Consider the following 20,858-nt stretch of genomic DNA (forward strand, 5'->3'; position numbering starts at 1 on the left):
TTATTATTATTATTATTATTATTATTATTTATTGATGGTTATTATTATTATTATTATTTATTACTTATTGATTATTATTATTATTATTATTATTGTTAATATTATTATTATTATTATTATTATTATTATTATTATTATTATTATTATTATTATTATTATTATAACTGAACTGAACTGAACTGAACTGAATTTCAACGGAAGAGAACAGGCCCTAAGTAGTGACATATTACCGCCAACAGAGAAGGTATGAGCAAGCAGGGATATGATATTGGCACGCACGATAAAAAAATAAAATGAACTATACACGAACAAAGAAATGCATAACTAACCACACAAGTGAGATGATAATTGAAGAACGTGAAGAAGCAAGGAACATGGTAATATGGCCTACTTACAATGGATTCTACCTCTCTAACAAGCAGATTTAAACACAAGGATGATGCTTGGGTCGCGTATTTTGACTAATAAACACAAACTTACAGGCAGAATTTGGAGGGATCGACTTTGTGATATCTATTATAACATGTGAAGTTTTCTGGTGTGTTTTTGGCATTAAATTAGTTGTCTTTGGTCTCAAACTTGTTACATACAAATGAGGGAAGCGTATAGGGATTGAATCATATATATGCTTGGGGTATGGCCGTATGGGGATTCCCTTACTTTCACCTCAATTCTTAAATCTTAATTGCCTACGTAACTAACTGGTTAAATGGTTATACTCCAACGAGGGTCCTTCTTACCAAAAAATTAGAAAAGAAGGCAATACCTATATTAGGGTATGTCCTGTTCAGCTTATTTTCAGTTTAGTTCATTTCAGTTATTAATTTTTTTCTCTCATAAAATATTCAGTTCAGTTCAGTTCAGCTTCAATAAGTTTAGTTCAGGTCAGTTCAGTTGAGCTCAGTTCAGTTGAGCTCAGTTCAGACCCTAGATTTATTACAATATATTATAGGGTTGATATCAAGCATAAACTACCCTAGTAGTAAATTAAATTGGATGTAATCTAGTGTTGTTCAAGTGATGTATGTTGGACCCGAGTCATCCACCCACCTTGTTGATATGAGCTGCACACACAATATTAGTAAAATATTATCAGCTTAGCCCACACAGAATTGTTTTTGGGCTCCTTTTCAAAAGGCCTCTAATGGATCGGAGTGTGCACGTGTAATAACTTGGATTGCATACCCTCAAGTCCTCAACGCCAACCCTTTGGTTATTGCTTAGAGTCTGTTACATATAGTACTGATTATTTCATTCACAAAAAAATACCCGAATTCGAACAACTTTAAGACCTTCCAGATGTGATATATAGCTAAATTCCATCAACAAAAGGCATACCATAGAAAAGGCAGAATATATGCTGACAATTTTTTTTAATTTTTTTTTTTGCTTAGTAATAAATTTCTAGATTATGTTATATGTAAACCTACCAAATCCTGCATTTCTATATAATGCCCCTTAAATTGTAATTTTCTTAGCATCAAACAATAAGCCTATAATATAGAAAATAAATAACCAAAATTAAACTAGTTTAATTCGAAATGGCCTCTTGTAGACCAGTAGTATATGACAAAAACTCCTACTATGGTACTGAACAGGCCAAAATTAACCAACATGGTGTGTCTGAATATAGCACGGTTTATAAGCATGAGGATGTTGTGGCTGCAGGCGCGCCAAAGCATAACCAGCATCATCATGAGCAGGGGATAATCGGTAAGATCACCGGGATGTTCCATAAGAAGAAGAAGAACCGAGAGGGGCGTTGCCATGATGGTAGCAGCAGCAGCAGCAGCAGCAGCGACAGTGACAGTGATCATGAACGCTGTGAGCCTAGGAAGGTCTGTATTTTTATTTTATCTAAGAGTTTTTAAGATTGAATTATTTTGAAAGAAAATTTTAAGTTTATTTTGTGTTTATTGAATTTATTGTGCATATTTGGTTTATGCAGAGGTGTGACTGAAGTCTAGGACTGGAAAATCGGAGTTTGTTTACTACTTATGACTTGTATGAAGTGTGATGATTTGTGTGTAATATGTAATGTAATGTGTAACCAGAAATCTATGTACAAGTTTTACTTTCCTAAGATCAAATAAACCCAACTTTGTATTACTAGTAGAACTGTTTGTTGCACTATACTACGTATATAATATGTGTTATATTGCGTTCATGAGCAACCGGTCACGTACTGATAAAAAAACACTTCTCATTTTTGGGACGTTTTTGGAGGAATCCAACCAAAGTTGATCACATCTCATATTGCATCTATTCCCTATTTGTGTGCACAATATCAACAATCATTATGTTTAGTGCAATGTTAAGGGCCTTAAGGCCAGGGCAACCATTATTTCTTTCTCTTCGTGTAAAGAGAGCCACAAATGGCGATATTAACCAGCAGATTTGATACCAAAGGGTTTGCCTCAAAAGCCTTAACCTGCTAAACTAATTGGAAGCCACATCTTATGTTGATTTTTTTGTTGTCTTAAATTCTCAATAATTTGACCCAAATTTATTTACTGTGTTTTTATTTTCTTTTACAATGACTTATTTCCATCAATTTCGCAATAATTACAGTTTCTCTTGTAAAAACAAAATTAATTTGAATCCAATCATAATATCTTAAATATCTAAATCATATTCGAGTTTTTATTTTGTATTGAAAAGATAACATTACAAACATAGTGCAAACAAATTCATTAGATAAAAAAGTACAAACTTTCACTCATTAATAATACTTAGATCATTATGTTTTTAATCCACAGCAAGTCAGCAACTCCTTCCAATCTTCCATAAATTAGCATCTCTGCATGCATGTAACAATACAACAAATACAATTGTTAGAAATTTCATATTTGTATTATTTTTTTATTTTTTTTTTTTACTATAAACTTATTTAAATTAAAGCAGAAAAAAAAAAAGAGGAGTTGAATTATAAATCATACGTCTAAATGCTTGGCTCCTTCCTTGTGGTCATGACACTTCCTAACATGGCTAATTACCACTCTTTCTTTTATTTTCCTCTCAATAACAATTGTTTCAGTTTCCTCATCAACGTCCGAATCTGCAAGGCCGGCGGCCCCATGGCCGAAGCACTGCCTTAACTTGTGACCTCTAGGGTTACTTGTAGTAGTCACCTCGTGTTGGTGCTTGTTATTAGCAACTTGACCTTGCGCTTGCCCATGCACAACTTTGACCTCAGTATTCCCTTTCTTAGGGTGTCCGCCAACATCCTGGCACGGCTTGTTGGCGGCTTGCCCATGTTCATTTTTATGCTCAAATGTTACATGCTTGTAATTAGGGTGTCCAACATCGTTTTGATGCTTGTTAGTTGCTTGCTCATTTTTCTTTTCATTCCCATGCTTCTGCCAGAAGTGGAAGTGAAGTTTTTTCTCATTGTTTTGCCCGGTTTTCGGATTTTTAGTTTGATCACAACTAACTTGAGCAGGCTTACACAATTGCATTGTAGCCATTTTTATGAAATTGATGTAGGATCTTTTGCTGGTTTATGCTATAAGAGAAGTATTAACATTAATTTTATAGGTGTTCTTTGTCGATGGGTATTTTTCTTTTGCTTTCAATAGACAATATTTTATCAATTATTTCATAATGGGATTAATGGTACATATTCTTATTTTAGGCTTATTCATTTCTTTCAATTTAAAATTACCATTATATGTGATCTTGAATTGGTAGAGAGAATCATGTATAAATTAATTTATCATAGCAATTTGGCTTATCATTTCTTTCAATTTAAAATTAACATTATATGTGATCTTGAATTGGTAGAGAGAATCATATATAAATTAATCTATCATAGCAATTTAAAGTTTTTAGTCTCTCTATTTTGATTGAATTTTAAATTGGGTGGACATGAGTTTTTCATTGATTAAATATATATAGAGAGATTGGAATATATATTCTTAAGAACCAATTCACTCAATTGAAATTTCAACAATTTAAGTTTTACAAAAACAGGATTCTCAGTTGTGCATGCATTTGCCCAAAAAAAGTAACACACGTCACACAACTACACAAGCCATACATGAACATAAACCAGTTTGTAACTCCTAAAGAAGATGAAACTTATACGTAGTTATTGTGTTATGTTACATAGCCGGTCTGTTTCCCTTCTTAAATTAGTAATATAATAACGCTCAAAGAGACCTGTTGTCTCACTTATTAGCTCTCTTATTAATCACAAAGAGACCTGTTACACTAAACAAGTCTCTTTACCAAAGAGATCTGAGAGCTAGAGACCTCCTCTTAACAGGTCTCTTAGCCCTATTTTAACAGGTATCTTTGGCCTTTATTGTAGTAGTGCTTGCTAAGAATAATGGAGAAAGTCATGTAGATCGAGAAATAAGGAGTTTTGTAAATCATACTTAGTACCTCAAATTTGTTCAAGTAGAAATATAGACTAATAAAATATTGACTCACTTAGTAAGGTTCTTACCTCAAATTCTAGAGATATATATAGGGTTTGAATCCTACTAAGTGAGTGCACTTGAAGGTAAAGAATTTTATTTATTTATTTTTTTTTTTTTTTGTTTTTGACAAAGAGGTAAATTCTTATCCTCTCTTATACTCTCAAGTATCAAGGTAAACCCATCTGTCACCCGCTTCATCTTTCACCTACCCTTCATCTTAAAGCGGATTACTAAGGGCCTGTTCTCATTGACTGAACTGAACTGAACATAACTGAAATGAACAGAAATTAATATTTTATAAGAGAAGAAAATTAGGAGCTGAACTGAACTGAACTGAACTGAGCTGAACTGAACTGAACTTCAACGTAAGAGAACATGCCCTAAATCAGGTAGATTGAGTCATCGATATCCGATCCAAACAAAAGTCACAAAAACATACTTTGTATCATGTAATAGTAGTTCATTATCAAAATAATATGTCCATATTGAAAAGAATATAATGTAAAAGAACAAATAATTCATCGTAAAGAATGCCATAGAGTTCAGCCTCAATAATAAACATAAGTTTTTATATTGACCACATGCACCATTAACTTTGTACAAGTGTTAAAATATGCAGATGGGGTTGATTTAATTTGGATCAGGTCAATCAAATTGGGTCAAGTAATTTTAGGTTGATTATGGGTTTCAATTAAGATATATTTCGGGTAGAATAATTGAGTATGAGTAGAGGTGGGCAACGTGTCGGGCCATCGTAGGTCGTGCTTGGTGGTGGCTCGTGTCGTGCCTGTATTTTGGCGTGTCGTGTCGTGCCGGGCCACCATTTAGCACATCCCAACCCACGACACGACACGGCCCACGTGCTAGGCCGTGTCGTGCCGGACACTGGGTCGTTCATAATATTTTTATTTTTTTAATTTTTTTGAACAACTTTTAGTATGGATACACTATTTAAATAAAAAAAATTATTAATTTATGTTTATGTTTTTTTTATTGTTATATTATTATTCTTTTTATTATTATAGTTATTTATTATTATTTATTATTATTTACGTTATTTTATGGTCGTGTCAGGCGTGCCGTGCTGGTGGGCCAAACTACCATGCCGCCCGCGGGTTCGTACCGTGCTCGTGCCGAATTCTTAAAATTGTGTTCACGACACGGCCCATGGCCCACTCCTTGGTGACCGTGCCACTGGCGGGCTTGTGCCGTGCTGGGCCAATCTAGTATCGGGCCCGTGCCGCCTGTGGGCCGGCATGCCCACCTCTAAGAATGAGTCACTTTTGCTAGAGTAGCACTATTATTCATTTATTCTGTTAAACATGTCTATTCCACTAAACTTGAAAAAAATACATTATCATTGCATCAAATTCGATTCCATCTGGCTCTGATAAAACTATTGGACCTTTTATTATTTCTTTTATTGATTCTTCCTTTCCAAATGTTTCACTACTATGAAGAATTGGGACTCTTTGGGTAACTATGATCGCATAATGTCACTTTAACCAAAGGCAGCATATATCATTAATATCAATATGCAATGTATGATTCCCAAATTCCATTGAATTGTCCACTAGCTATGACAAATTTGCTTGAGAGGAATTTCAGGAAGGTCAGATTTTCTGAGTAGTAAAGATAAGTTAAGAATATATACCATTTTTAACTCAAAACTAAGATGTCACACCATCAATTTCAGGTGAGGCGGACTTTCAATAATAGTGAATTATTAGTGAGTCATTATTTAAAGGTTTTTTTAGATTTTAACACCTGCTAAAAACACGAAAATGGTTTTTAACACCTCAAAAAAAAAAAAAAAAATGGGTATTAACACCATACAAATTTTCAAAAATTTGGTATTACCACCACTTAACGGTTTCCGTTAAAAAATTCCGTTAAATGTGGTCCACAGTGACACGTGTCACTAATTTATTTGTTTAAAAAAAAAAAAAAAAAATTGAAAACCTAAAACTACCCCAGCCCCACCCACCGCGCCACCACCGGCGTCCCCAAACCCACCCCCTTCCGGTGTCCGGCGTCCCAGTGAATCGCCCGACGCCGGTGACCCCACCCCCACCACCCTTTCCTCCACCTACGCACCCCACCCCTTCCCTTTCCCCATTTTCGTTCCCGACCCACAACCCCGAAACCACCCTAAACGGGTTTTAGGGTTTCGTTTGGGGTGGTAGGGAATCGATTAAGGGAGGGGGAAAGGAGAGGGAGGGCGTTTCCGGGGGAGGAGGAAGGGGAGGAGGGGCGTTTTCCGGAGGAGGGGGCGTTTAGGGTGGTTTCGGGGTGGTGGTCAGGAAATGAAAATGGGGAAATTAAGGGAAGGGGTGGGGTGCGTAGGTGGAGGAAAGGGTGGTGGGGGTGGGGTCGCCGGCGCCGGGCGATTCTCTGGGACGCCGGACGCCGGCAGGGGATGGGTTTGGGGACGCCGGTGGTGGCGCGGTGGGTGGGGCTGGGGTGGCTGGGGTAGTTTTAGGTTTTTTTTTTTTTTTAAAAAAAATTTTTAAAATTTTTATTTTTTGTTTTTTAATTTTTTATTATTTTTTTGGCCAATAACAAAGCGACACGTGTCTATATGGCCCTACTTAACGGATTTGTAAACGGAATCAGTTACGTGGTGGTAATACCCAATTTTTTGAAATTTGGTTGGTGTTAAAATCAATTTTTTTTTTTTTTGGAGGTGTTAAAAACCATTTTCGGATTTTTAGCAGGTGTTAAAATCTAAAATAACCTTATTTAAAATAGACAGTCCCTTGTTCACATCAATCTCACAACGTTACTCCTTTCTGTCCATTCACTTTTAATTAATCGTAATATGGGTTTGCATAAAGTTTACTGAAAATTTTATTTGTGAAATAGAGTTGATCGATGAAGAAATTTTTACAATGTCCTCTAATTTGGACTGGATTGATCAAATTTTCTAGTTTGACTAGATTATGACTTATTTGTACAATAACATTTGACTAGAGAGTATGAATTTAACTGTACAATAAATCAATAATCTTTTAGATGAAACATTATCAAATGAGATTTCATTAGATTCGTATTAGTCAAGGGGAGAGAATAAAGTGGTAGTAGACTAATAATAATAATAATAATAATAATAATAATATAATCTATAGGTTGTATCTCCGTTTTCCACTAATTTTCTATAGGTACTTGTGCAACTGCTCACATATTCGGCGGGATCGGATTTACTATAACTAGAGGAGTGAGGGCCCAAATTGTATCTCGACTCTCTACTAATTTCTTGTAAATCAATTAATTTTGTTGGTTTTTATTTTATAATAATAATAAAGAAAGTAGAATTGATGGGAGAAAAATAATTCAGAGTATAACTCTCAACAAAAAAATTATGGAGTATATGTTCGCCTTCTCCCCCACTATCAAACTCCTATATAAGAGTGCGAAACTCCTTTGTTACAACTTACAAGTGCATAACAACTTATCTTCTATACTAGACAACTTAAGTGTACTACTAGCAATGAACTCATATCCTTATTACCCTGGTCAAACTGACCACTACAACCATCAGCAAGGCGGCGTATACCATACTAACAACCACCACAACCAACACACTGTCCCGTATTACGGCCATGGTGGAGGCCATCATGGCTATGACAGCCACCACGCTACGGCCGTCCCATATTATGGCCATGATGCCCACCATGGTCATCATAACAACCACCACGCCACCCCGTATTATGGTCACGGTGCCGGGTTAGGCGGCATGGCTCAAGGTTTCATGAACCATGGAAGTGGACACCATGGGATGGGTTACAAGAAGAAGAGCAAGAAACACCACTTTGGACATCATGGTGGTGACAGCAGTGGCAGTGACAGTGATTAATATGGTAATAATTAAGACTTTTGTACTGTATTTATATTAACTTACTTTTTTTTTTTTTTTTTTTTTTGTTATGGATTAAAATATAAGTGTCAATATTAGAGGTTACAAATAGGTTAATCTGATCGAAGTTTATTTGGTTTGACCTGTTTGTCATCATTAAGTCGGTCCAGTATTAACTTAGATTATTATATTTATGTTGTGTGACATTTAAATTATGTGACTCGTATCTAAAAACGGTTTATTACAGTAGATTAGATACTTAGGGCCTGTTTTAATAGACTGAAATCAGCTGAACTGAATTGAACTAAGCTGAGTTAAACTGAATTGAATTGAGCTGAGCTGAAATGAATATTTTATAAGAGAAGGAAATTAGGAGCTGAATTGAACTGAAAATAAACGTATAAGAACAGGCCCTTAGTCACGTGAAATCTCATATGAAGATGTCTAGTTCAATTTTGGTCAAAATTCTGTTTTTATAAATTTCAAATATATATATCAGAGTTGTGTAGAAAATTTTTATGTACGGATTTATTTTGCCTAGTCTAATTAAACATCTCCTACATCATATGAGATTAGGGAATCAAAGGCACGTACGACCCCATAACTTTTTCGAGCGATGACATAGATACTATTCCCTCCGTGCCCTTAATACAATGCCTCTTTTGAGCATTTATTCCTCACATAATGAAGAGAAAAAGGCATTAAGGGACGGAGGGAGTAATAATTAATCACGTTAATTTTGCTAATTAATTAATGTTGCTTGGCTTTGATGACACAGGATGATCGAGCAAGTAAGCGAAGAGGAATTGGAAATCTGAGTACTCCGATATATAGTCCGATCCTTAGCTAAGCTATCTGATCCATGCATGCAGGAGTTTGTAGTAAAATAATAAAATGGCATATCATCAGCTTATGATCAATGTGTCTAATTAATGAGTTATGATGTACTAGTACTACTCTTGTTCTTTGTACTAAAAATTATATATGAATGATGAACTTTTTATCTATTATATATTGAATTTTAAATATCGGCTTCTCATCTAATAATTACCATGCATGCATAATTTTTGCAATTGTATGATTAATGGAAATTTATGATCTGAATTCTTGATAGTATTCATTGACACATAAGCCAAACTAAAATATCTCAAAGAATGTATACTTGTATTCCTTCCGTCCCTAAATTACATTCCTACTTCTAGCATTTATTCCTTACCTAATAGAGAGAAGTAGGAATATAATTTAGGGACGGAGGGAGTATTAAAGATTTAAAGTTCTGTTTCATATAAAAGTATTTCAAAGTTTTTAAACACTGATTATACTCCCTCAATCCCATCATATAGTGTTAGTTTATTTGTTTTTTTGTGGTTAAATATTTAAAAACTTAAGAAAAAAATATCATTGATATGTACATTCATGGGAGATATATATTGTTGGATACTTCACAACAACATTTTCATAAAATCAAATTTTTTTTCTCCATATATAATTTATTTATTACCCGAGTGGTGGGAGAAAAATTTCACCAATTAATCCTTCCACGCACTATGTAGTAAAACCTTGAAGATGAATGAAGCAAGATATGATCTAACACAACTTGAAAGTTTGCACCTCTCAAATTCTCAATCCTCTCTTTATCTTAAACCCTAAAAGTACGTATGAGCAATTATGTACAAGATGCTATTTCGTTCTCTGTCAATATCAATCTCTCGTCATGACCTAATAATGAAATAACATGAGTATATATATACATGCAAGACTTTTCTCCTTCGTGCGCAACACGCATAGTCATGACGAGAGATTTTACAAAAAAAATATGAATGACTTTACAAAACCTTGAAGATGAATGAATGCAAGATGAACGTCTTGTGCGCAACTGTGCGTGTGCGTATTCTCCTTCGTGCGCAACACCCTCTCTTTCCATGCCCTTTTGCTCATGCCTTAAAGCATTGTCTACACTTCTCAAACCCAATAGTATTATCTCCACACACCATATACCCAAATTTGTGCATTCTGGGCTCATATTTGACGTCATTTACAAAAAAAATATGCGCACAAACTTTTAGTGCATGCGCAAACATTAGAGATGCATGTAATTAGGTTATTTTTAGTGAGCCACTAGCCAATTCATATGAATGGGGGTATGGGATCGATGATTGCAGAGGGGGACCTTCCACCGGAGCCATTCGGGGCCAGACCCCCCCCCCCCCCCCCCCCCCCCCCCCGTAAATTATTGTAATTAATTAGTCAATGAACTTAAAATATTATGGTACAAAGATTAGTTTTGAGCAAGAGGTAAACTTTTTAAATCCCCGACCCCTCTAATATTTTTTGCCAAGATCCGCCACTGGATGATTGGAATGAAAATTTGATGGCTTAATGAGCGCTCATGATATGATGGGAAAGATGCTCAACGCTCTTGTCAATGACGGTGGTGTAGGGCCCTTTTAAGTTCAACTCAAAGTCCATTTTTATATATTCCATTTATCTCATGTTTATAAAATAATTTTTAATAATGTAAAATTTAATAGATTATTTAAGAAAAAATAAAATAAAATGCGATTATATTTCTTTTGCTTCTATTTAATTATATGTGTTTGATATTCAAATTTAATTTGACTTCAAGCCTTTAAGGGAAATTTAGGACAAGTAATTTGAGTATTAAGTTGGTGTGGATATTCAATTTGCTTAGGATAAGTTGTTACATCCATTTTGTAATAATCGCAACCATTTGACTTTTGCAAAATTAAAATGTTTACTTTAACTATACTTTTATTTTTACATTAATTATTAATGATCAAAGTTATACTCCGTACATTATTATACATGCCGGTCAAAGCGTGCAAATATACAAATCGGAAGGAGTAAATTTAGGTGGGGGTTTTTGCACCCGCCCCGCCCCGCCTGCGGCCTGCCTGCCCATCTCTAGTGACATGGTACCGGCCTGGATCTACCATATAAGAGCCGTTGAACATGTATGGGAAATGTAGAGAAAGTGGAAAATAAAACAGTAAATGACATATCATATGATAATTTCATATCATCATTATCATTAAGATATTAATTAAAACTTCCCTAAAATCAATCAATCAATCAAAGCCTTAATCCCAAAAGTGGGGTCGGCTAACATGAACCAAATTTGATTATTCCGTGTAGTCATCAACATAAATCTTTCTCCTCCATCCCTTACGATCCAAAACTTCATCCTCACGTAAATCCATGCACTTCATATCCTTCCTCACTCCTTCCAACCAAGTCATCTTTGGTCTCCCTCTTCCTCGTTTAATCCCTCCATGGTCCCACTCTTCCACTCTTCGCACCGGTGCACCCTCGGGTCTCCGTCTTACATGTCCAAACCAACGCAGACGATTTTCCCTTAATTTATCTACAATGCCCGCCACACCTACTTTCTTGCGAATAACCTCATTTCTGATTCTATCTCTTAAAGTGTTTCCACACATCCACCTTAACATGCGCATTTCCGTAACCTCCATCTTTTTAATATGCTCTTTCTTAGAAGCCCAACATTCTGTACCATAGAGCAACACTGGTCTTATGGCAGTCCTGTAGAATTTTCCCTTCAACTTTAAGGGAATGCTGCGGTCGCATAGCACTCCCGTGGCCGCTCTCCATTTAAGCCACCCTGACTTAATCCTGTGGGTCACGTCTTGATCAATGTCACCATTCTTCTGGATGATCGACCCTAGGTACTTAAAACATTCACTCATGGTCAAATCCTTTCCATCCAAACTCACCACTTCATTGCTTGTCCCCCTCTGAGTGCCAAAACGACATACCAAATATTCAGTCTTACTCCGACTTAGCTTAAACCCTCTAGATTCCAACCTTTGCCTCCATTGCTCCAACTTGACATTAACCCCATCCTTAGTCTCATCCACCAAAACGATATCATCTGCGAACAGCATACACCATGGAACCTCATCTTGAATTGGTCTAGTTAATTCGTCTAGAACCGTTGCAAAAAGAAAAGGGCTTAATGCAGACCCTTGATGCAATCCGATTGTAATAGGGAAATCTTTTGTCAACCCTCCGCATGTCCTCACATTTGTTGACACATCCCGATACATATCCTTAACTAGGTCTACATACCTTCGTGGGATACCTTTCTTCAACATTGCCCACCAAAGTATCTCTCTTGGCACCTTGTCATATGCCTTCTCTAAATCAATAAAGACCATATGAAGATCTTTCTTCTTTACCCACATAATATAATCAAAACACATTAATTATAATATTAAATGAAATTATTCCCTGACATACCTGTTTAGAATATCACGCCTATAAAATTTTGGTTTTAATCCTATCCAAATTCTATACTAATCTTTCTTCACCATTCTTATCATTTTCACCCCCAATAAAATAAAAAAAATAAAAAAAAAAACCCTATTATTTCGATCCTTATTGCAAGAACCCTAGAATTCATTTTGATTTTATTTTTTGCCGAATTAGATAATCTAATCTTCCGAATATCCCTGCTTCTACTACTGATTGAGCGATTTGCTCATAATTCTGCTAATTTGGAGGTAATGTCGCAATTTTATGAATATTTGATTGTTTTGATTTTTAGCATTGTTACTCAATCTGTAGTTTCTTTTGAAATTTTTGATGCATTGCAGCATTGGTATGAAAATTCAGCGTTAATTACTGAAATCGATTAATGTTTTGTGATTCAGATTACTGATTAAATTTGCGCTTGGAATTACATTGTTGACTTATTGATTTATTGTTTGGTAAGTGATATTCTATCTTTAATTTGAATTGTTGATTTGATGAATGTATTGGGTTATGTAAAATGCAAGATTTTTTTTGATGTTGTTGGGTTGATTTGTTTTGGTTCAGATTATTGAATTGCATTGTTATTTGGGATTGATTTAGGAGTGAATAAGTTGGTGAACTATCGAAAAGTCGAAGGCATAGCAAAATTTGCATAGGGGAGTTAGTGTTTTTCATTGATGTGAGAAGGGGTACTGGGGAATAAGGCAATGAGAGGTCAATTTGTGGGTTTGAAGATACAATGACCACTAAGTCATTGGGATTACGTACCGGAAGTAATGGATCACTGCATTTACAGCAATCGAATGGCCTATTGCAGAATCATACCTCCTATGTCTTCCCACGGAAGTCATCGAAAGTGCAACTTTCAAGTTACCGGGAAAAGGAAAGGGAAAGGTGCATCCCATTTGTTTGTAGATACTTGTGCCGAGGAAAAGTTGGAATGGTGATACTGTTTGTCTTTGCCCTGCTGATTTTTGCTTCAGGCTTCTTCACAGTTAACAAAGGTTTGTTAAATTCTGCTTTATTTTGCTGAATTATCCTTCAGTAATTGTGCTATTTAGCGACTTGTGTTTGGCCCCATTGTATGATCTCTTATACAGTACACAAGCTGTCTACTGTAATATTTTACAGATGATTGAAAAGTTTTTGTTTTTAAGTCGCTAGAATACAGTTACTATGTTCTTATTAGGGCATGCTTAGACTGAGGGAAATGTATTACTAGGGTAATAAAAGTTAAACTAAGCAAAATGAAAGTAAATAGAGAAGGAGGAGATAGTGATGGTGGTGCTTGTAAGAAAAATTATGTAGTGATGGTGAGGTGTAAAGTGAAGAAAGAGGCTCATTTTGGGGTAATAGCTACACTAGGGGAAGGTGTGTAACTATTACCCTCACTATGAGGGTAATAATTCCTCCATTTCTCTCATGGAACAACTACCTTATGTCATTTGTAAATACCATACCTCCTACAACACCACCTCTAATTACTTATGTTTTTTCGAGTTTGACTTTTATTACCCCTTTATATATTACCCCCCAATCCAAGCATGCCCTTAGTAGTATTATACTTTAGAAGGATTGAAGATGAAATTATTATTGAGCATTTTGTACATGATAGTTTTCTGGCTTCTGTATCTCTTTCTCTTTTTCCCCTGTGACTTTTCTGTGCTGGTCTATTTGAAGTTCTTGATTTTAGGACAAAATATTTTATCTGATGCAATCAAGAATTCAAGATAATTATGGCATTACATTGTGTGTTTAGCATTGGTGTAACCTTTTGATGTTCTATGTGTAGAAACGAGTGGTAGCAACCATAGAGGTTTTCTTGAAGCTCTTCAAGAGACAAAAGTTCGTGGAATAAGTGTTATTAGTTCCCTATCTTCAACTCCTACATCAAAGAATCTTACGAAGGATGGAGACAACTCAACATTACAAATTACTGGGAATAGGAACAGTGGAAAATCTCTTGCGTTTATCATAGATCCTGGGCTTCATCCATGCAAAAACTTCACTTTTCCCCCTCCTCCTCCACATAGCACTAAACGGATCGGGCCAAGACGTAAGGCTCATAAATCTATTGTCTATTACCTCTGATTTTTGCATAGAAGTTAGATTGAGTTTCTCAGTTTTGATTGACCATATATTGATCAAACCTTTCTGGTCCATATAGCCCATATGTATGATTGATTACATTCAACAAGTTATGAAATTTTTCTCTTTACACTTAAAGTTGTGAATTGAGATAGAAAAATCACTGCAAATTTGGCAAAAGCACAAAGTTTTTAATTGTTTTATTTTATTCTATTTATATATCAGCGATTGATGAAATTTGAATTTAATTAAAATTTATAGTTTTTATAAAACTGAAATTAATTATATGTACCGAAAGAATTCTTCCCCATTGAATTCTCAATTGTCATTTTTTTTTAAAATTTTTTTGATGTTGGTCCGTGGTTAATGTTACTTCTCCTTTTAAATGTACTAGCTTGTCCAGTATGTTATCTATCAAACAAGCAAGCTGAAGCAAGTATGCCAAGTTTACCATCGGCATCTCCAGTGCTTCAACATTTGACTTTTGTGCAAGGGGAGAACTCTACTAAAAGTGAAACTCATCGAGGTTCAGACTTTGGTGGATACCGTTCTTTGAAGCAGAGGAATGACTCTTTTGACATAACAGAGTCAATGACTGTACACTGTGGGTGAGTACTGGCCATTATGGATCATTTATAGAACTCAAATTCTAATGTAGAAGAAAGTAGTCTTTCAATTGGCGACAAACACAGATAACTGATGTTGCTGTTTTGGTGTCGCTTAAGTATTAAATTTAGATTAGATGACAGTTTTGCTTTTTGTATGATGATGTGTTCTGTTACAGGTTTGTTAACAGTAGTAGGCCTGGTCGTGGAGGTGGATTTGATATTGACGAAGAAGATCTTCCTGAGCTGGACAAGTATCATGATGTCATAGTTGCATCTGCAATATTTGGTACATATCTACATCTCCACGATTTGTAAAAACTGTGTGTATTATTCTGACTTTCCTTTGAAATTTGTGGTCTTATGTAGGAAACTATGACATTATACAAGAACCAGTAAATATTAGCGAGATTGCAAAGAAGCGTGTTCCATTTTATATGTTTATTGATGAGGAAACTGAAAATTACATGAGAAATAAGAGTATCTTAGATAGCAGCAAGATGGTGGGCCTTTGGAGAATTATTGTTGTCCGTAATGTTCCATACACTGATGCAAGGCGCAATGGAAAGGTAGAACATGCGACAGTGTATTCTTGTCAATTTTGCAGAACACTAGAGCATTAAATTGGCAAATGAACCTTAGAACAGTGATAGATTTTTGAGTATTGTCAACATTATAAGCCTTTTGCATTACCCGACTTATCTTTTCACAGCTTGTCAACTATAGGATTCTAACTTTTTAAAAGCTGGCTTACCATAGCTAAAGCTAATATGATAACCTCTTGGTGAATTGCCTCTTTCAATCATTTCTTCCATCTAGTCTTATACATGACCTGAAGCAAATAAGTGAAGTGTGGCCAACAAATCATATAGAACATGACATCTTGTCTGAAATTCTCATTAGAGGAGTCTTCTCCAGCTACTTAAGGCTCAGTTAAGTGCTTTCTCTGTGCCCCTTTTAATTGCTCTCTATCACATATTTTTCAATCTGAAATCCTGAATTAAGAAAGAAACCAGGAAGAAAGAGAGATAACTTGATGATTTCCTTTCTATGGTTAAATCTATAGCAATTAGAAAATCAGGAAAATGGGAGCTTGTTAAATAGATAATTGATGTCCTGGGATGGGGTTTCTACAAGGGATGCATAGCACAGTGTGTTGGCCCAAATCACTACCATGAGTATTTCACTGCTACCCTTTTTTGCAGTCTTCGTTTAGGTGCACATGTTTAGCAGTTTACTAAACCTGAGTAGCCAATCAATCAAAGCCTTAATCCCATAAGTGGGGTCGGACCTCAGCTACATGAACCAATAGTGATTGTTCCGTATAGTCATTTACAAAAATCTTCCTCCATCCCTTACAATCAAATACCTCATTCTCAACTACTTATCTTGAGTAGTCAATTGTTTTAAATTTAAATATTAGTAAATTTTTGGTAAACACTAACTGTAGTCCGCATATGAAGTAGTTAACGTAAATTAACATTACTTATTTAATTAAACCAGTTGCACAAGAAAGTTTGGCACGGGAGGCAGTTACACCTTCCATTATGACTCTCTCTCTCTCTCTCTCTGAGTTTTAGTATACTGTCAGATTTCCGTTGGGTAGAATTCCTCTGGCAAGGTTCTGGACTTCATTTGCCATTTGGATCTTTGCTGATAATTTATGAAACTGTTATGGATTTCATATGTCCATACTGTTTACAGTTGCTGTTTCACACTTTTGGATGAATTAGCTCTCCTTTCCTCACCCATTGCTACTGCTGTGTACTTGAAGTGAGGTCTTATAATATGCAGACATTATTACCTTTTGATTGACCGCAGAGCCAGCCTTTTGATACTCTCTTACAATTATCCATATCCATTGTAAATGCATACCATTATACATGCTCTTGATAGTGGAGCTTAGGCCATATTAGAAGGATTTAAATTACTTTCCCTTTGATTATTTGATGTCAAGAAAAGTTTTCAGAGATGTGCTATTTATGAGCAGGATTTTGATTTTGTTTCCATTGTTTTAAAGTTTGCACAATTTTGATCACTTAGTTGATCATCCATTTTATGTTCAGTATGTCTATCTTTACAAGTCAAATTGCTTGCTTCAGCTATAGTATGCTGTTCTTCTTCTAGTCAAAATAATTTATGCCCTCCTTCCTTTTCTTGTCCTTTCTGGGGCATGTATTGCGCAGAGCAGGGTGAGCAATACAAGTAGTAGACTATTTTATTTATATTATTTTAGACTCTTGCTGATGATGGATATATTTTTTTGCAGGTTCCTAAGCTTTTATTGCACAGACTCTTTCCCAATGTCCGATATTCAATATGGATTGATGGAAAACTTAAGCTTGTACGGGATCCTTATCAAGTTCTTGAAAGGTAATCGTATCTGCAAATAAAGACTTGTGCGTTGTGCCCACTTCATTTTCTGGATGATAACATGTAGACAAATAGTTTATGGTATTCCCTGTGCTGTCATTGATGCTAAACGTATTTGTTAACCTCATCATAAGGGTGTGTAAAATTTGCTATTCATTTTTTTATGTATTGGAAATGAAGGCTATTATTGACAATATGCCGAACAACAATTGCTAAAAACAATCTACCACTCTCCGTATGATAGGCAGCATATATAAAATATCAATACAAATTTTTAGATCCTGTTCTACCTATGGCTTTGGATCTTTTTGGCACCCATATTATGGCTCAATCTTAACCATGAATTATCGTTGATGTAAAAAAAATAAAAATTGATTTTCAAGGAAATCCACATATTATGGTATATAGCAAAATAACCAACTAATCAGGCTAATCTCATAGAGAGAGACAAATTACTGAATCGCAATAACATCAATTGATTGGTGGCTGAGAATGGGAATAAATTTAACACTTTTGTTGATGGAATATGTTCCAGAAAGGCAGATCCCCATGAAAGATTTCTTTAGATGAAAAGTGAAAAGAACGCAAATGGCCTTATAAGACTATTTGGAGTGCTGAAACATTAAATAATTTAAACCTTGTGTTGATGGAATATGTTCCAGAATGGCAGATCCTTGAGAGCTTTCCTTCTACAAAAAGAATAAGCATTAACAAGGATGTTTAGTTTGCTGGTTTTTATCTGAAGTTATAATGGTTTCATAGTTTCAGACTTTGGTGCATTCAATCCTCAATAGTAAATCAAATTACATGAATGACTTGCTTAAGAATAAATGACATTGTATCAACTCAACCTTTTTCCTCCTCTTTTTTTTAGTGTTGCATTTTGTCAGTTTTCTTTCTTTTTTTTTTTTTTTTCATTTTCATTTCAAGAAAGTTGATGTTTTCTGATATAATAGGTGGAAGAGTGGTACCAGGTCAATAAGTACCTTTCTGAATATTGAGTTATCATCCCTTATTTCTAACACAAATAGATGAGTCAATTTGGTTAAACTCTCTTAAATGAGTTGTTTAAAATATGATAGGGTTTGTGTGTTTGGGGAGAGGGAAAGAGGGGGGGGGGGGGGGGGGGGGTGTATCATTCTTTTTATGATTTATTTTGTGCAACCTAGCAGGAATTTGCTCATTTATTTACAATTAAAATCTGCCAACCCTCATCCAAAGATATTTTTTATGCACCTGCATTTATCTCAACAAATGATGCAAAAGTAACTGGGTGCATTTCTTTTTCCATCACCTGAATATGATTTGTCTAAATATCCTTTGCCTATCTTACCGTCTCATGCTTTCAGTTAATATATGGCATTATCAGGTTCTTGTGGCGTGAGAATGCGACCTTTGCCATTTCAAGGCACTATACAAGATTTGATGTGTTTGTAGAAGCTGAGGCAAATAAAGTCGGGGGAAAATATAACAATGCCTCTATTGATGAGCAGATTAGTTTTTATCGTAATGAGGGTTTGACCCCATATACTGAGACAAAATTTCCTATTACTAGTGGTGCGTAAGTCAAACTTGCTTTCATCTTCTTTTTCTAGTTTGGAGAATCCATTGTTTTAATTAAAATTATCTACCAATTTTTAAGTTGCAATGTATTGATTGATTTTCTGCAGATGTTCCTGAGGGTTGTGTGATCGTTAGAGAGCACATTCCAATTACAAACTTATTTACCTGCTTGTGGTTCAATGAAGTTGATCGTTTTACTTCTAGAGATCAGCTAAGCTTTTCTATTGTTCGTGACAAAATAATGTCGAAAGTTAACTGGAGTATTTACATGTTTCTTGATTGTGAAAGACGGAACTTTGTGATACAGGTAATCTCATCATAATATAACATAGTCTGATCACTGTATGAAGCATTGATATATGTTGAGCTGCTGAAGTGTGTTATCTATCATACTTGCCTACCAATTTTTAAATTGATAAATAAACAATGTTAAGGTAAACCATCAATTTTTTTTGGAAGGTTTGTGTTGATGCAAATTTAACCAAGCATTATGTTGGGATCTCTTCCTGAAAACAACTAACATGCTAGAGTATGTGTTTGATTTTTAAAGAATGACTAGGATCCAAATTCATTTTTTGCTGATTTTTATAAATTAATCAATGTGCAGGCATACCATAGAGGAGTTATAAAAAATCGGCCCCCTCCACCACCTCGTAGAATCATAGTACATCGAGAACCAGCTATACGAATGTCACCAACTATAAATAGAGAAGTGGGTAGGAAAATTCCTTCAAAGCGTGGAAAAGATAGGAAGTCTGGTTCAAGGCGTCACCGCAAAGTTGTTGCAGGTAGCAGGGACAGCAATTTTTCCTAAGGGGTTCTTCCGTTTTATGTCTTTTTCTTGCTTGCTTATATTTTTTAGCCCACTTGATCTCAATATAACCTTGAAATTAAAATTTTTGCACTGTGAATCCATTACAACATGATTCATCAACAGTATAGATAGTAGACTAGACATACTGCTTGTAGGACAGTTAGGAAGAAAAGCAAAAGAGAACCCATTTGGTTGAATCGATTTGTCAATATCGAACTCACAATTTTACTCTTGTAAATACATTTTAATGAAAAAATTTCATACAAGTTTCTCTTATCTAAGTTCATGGGTGGTGGTATTGTGACTACCTGTTGCTTGGCTCTTTATTTATTTGTTTACTTAGTTAATTTTTAATATGAGACACTAGTGCCATATTTCTATATTTGGGTTTAAATCTAATTCTACAGTATGTAATCTAATTTGTACCATGAACCTTGAGCTTAAGGTGTGTTATTAGCCTAATTTAGTAATTTATACCATTCTACCAATGTCCTTCAGAAATTAGTAAATTCTCACAAAATTTGTCTCTAAAACCTCAATCTCATTATTCAACAATGGATGATGACAATCTTCGCTTTTGGATAAGTTTTGTGTCATCAATGACAAACATGGCAATGTTTTTCTTGGTTATTTTCACATCCATCTTCTTTACATAACCCTCTGAATTTTAACTTCAGCCCATTAGCCCAATACTACATTCGGCAATGGTCATGGTCGCCATGACCATTGCCTTAACAACATTACGGTTTCAGTATCACTTCTGGCTTTGTAATCCAATTATAAGCATCCTCTACAATGAAGCCGATGTCTCAATGTTCTACAAACACCATAATGTCCCT

At 35.2% G+C, this 20,858-nt stretch overlaps 3 protein-coding genes and 1 long non-coding RNA gene across 6 annotated transcripts; 3 read left to right on the plus strand and 1 right to left on the minus strand.

The window, feature by feature from the left end:
- Positions 1 to 1,341: 1,341 nt before the first annotated feature.
- Positions 1,342 to 2,190, plus strand: LOC145627201 (uncharacterized). Its single transcript, XM_081679595.1, has 2 exons — positions 1,342 to 1,838; positions 1,949 to 2,190. The coding sequence occupies exons 1-2, from the start codon at positions 1,542 to 1,544 to the stop codon at positions 1,958 to 1,960; spliced, it is 309 nt and encodes a 102-aa protein (XP_081535721.1). The 5' UTR covers positions 1,342 to 1,541; the 3' UTR covers positions 1,961 to 2,190.
- Positions 2,191 to 2,614: 424 nt separating this feature from the next.
- Positions 2,615 to 3,487, minus strand: LOC145627202 (uncharacterized). Its single transcript, XM_081679596.1, has 2 exons — positions 2,940 to 3,487; positions 2,615 to 2,800 (listed from the first exon to the last, which is right to left on the minus strand). Exons 1-2 carry the CDS (start codon positions 3,465 to 3,467, stop codon positions 2,792 to 2,794), a joined length of 537 nt encoding a protein of 178 aa, XP_081535722.1. The 5' UTR covers positions 3,468 to 3,487; the 3' UTR covers positions 2,615 to 2,791.
- Positions 3,488 to 7,738: 4,251 nt separating this feature from the next.
- LOC145629271 (uncharacterized) lies at positions 7,739 to 9,290 on the plus strand. Its single transcript, XR_014111627.1, has 2 exons — positions 7,739 to 8,284; positions 9,059 to 9,290. It is a non-coding gene; the product is annotated as an uncharacterized LOC145629271 (long non-coding RNA).
- Positions 9,291 to 12,548: 3,258 nt separating this feature from the next.
- On the plus strand, positions 12,549 to 20,300 carry LOC145627203 (putative hexosyltransferase MUCI70). Of its 3 annotated transcripts, none has more exons than XM_081679599.1 (11): positions 12,549 to 12,824; positions 12,975 to 13,031; positions 13,141 to 13,580; positions 14,369 to 14,632; positions 15,068 to 15,272; positions 15,449 to 15,558; positions 15,639 to 15,838; positions 17,539 to 17,642; positions 19,012 to 19,199; positions 19,313 to 19,512; positions 19,813 to 20,300. In XM_081679599.1, exons 3-11 carry the CDS (start codon positions 13,316 to 13,318, stop codon positions 20,017 to 20,019), a joined length of 1,743 nt encoding a protein of 580 aa, XP_081535725.1. In that variant the 5' UTR covers positions 12,549 to 12,824; positions 12,975 to 13,031; positions 13,141 to 13,315; the 3' UTR covers positions 20,020 to 20,300. The 3 variants fall into 3 exon arrangements, with proteins under 3 accessions (XP_081535725.1, XP_081535723.1, XP_081535724.1); XM_081679597.1 differs by having other exon boundaries at positions 12,552 to 12,824; positions 15,059 to 15,272; XM_081679598.1 differs by having other exon boundaries at positions 12,552 to 12,824; positions 13,177 to 13,580; positions 15,059 to 15,272.
- Positions 20,301 to 20,858: the final 558 nt, after the last annotated feature.

This window comes from Chenopodium album, chromosome 4 (genome assembly GCF_948465745.1).
Source record: "Chenopodium album chromosome 4, dcCheAlbu1.1, whole genome shotgun sequence".
NCBI classification, from domain to species: domain Eukaryota; kingdom Viridiplantae; phylum Streptophyta; class Magnoliopsida; order Caryophyllales; family Amaranthaceae; genus Chenopodium; species Chenopodium album.

Coding starts and splice junctions, on each gene's coding strand:
- LOC145627201 (XM_081679595.1), top strand. CDS start 1,542: ATGGCCTCTTGTAGACCAGTAGTATATGACAAAAACTCCTACTATGGT.
- LOC145627202 (XM_081679596.1), bottom strand. CDS start 3,467: ATGGCTACAATGCAATTGTGTAAGCCTGCTCAAGTTAGTTGTGATCAA.
- LOC145627203 (XM_081679597.1), top strand. CDS start 13,316: ATGACCACTAAGTCATTGGGATTACGTACCGGAAGTAATGGATCACTG. Junction 15,559..15,638: donor AGTTGCATCTGCAATATTTG/GTACATATCTAC, acceptor GGTCTTATGTAG/GAAACTATGACATTATACAA. Junction 17,643..19,011: donor CCTTATCAAGTTCTTGAAAG/GTAATCGTATCT, acceptor TGGCATTATCAG/GTTCTTGTGGCGTGAGAATG.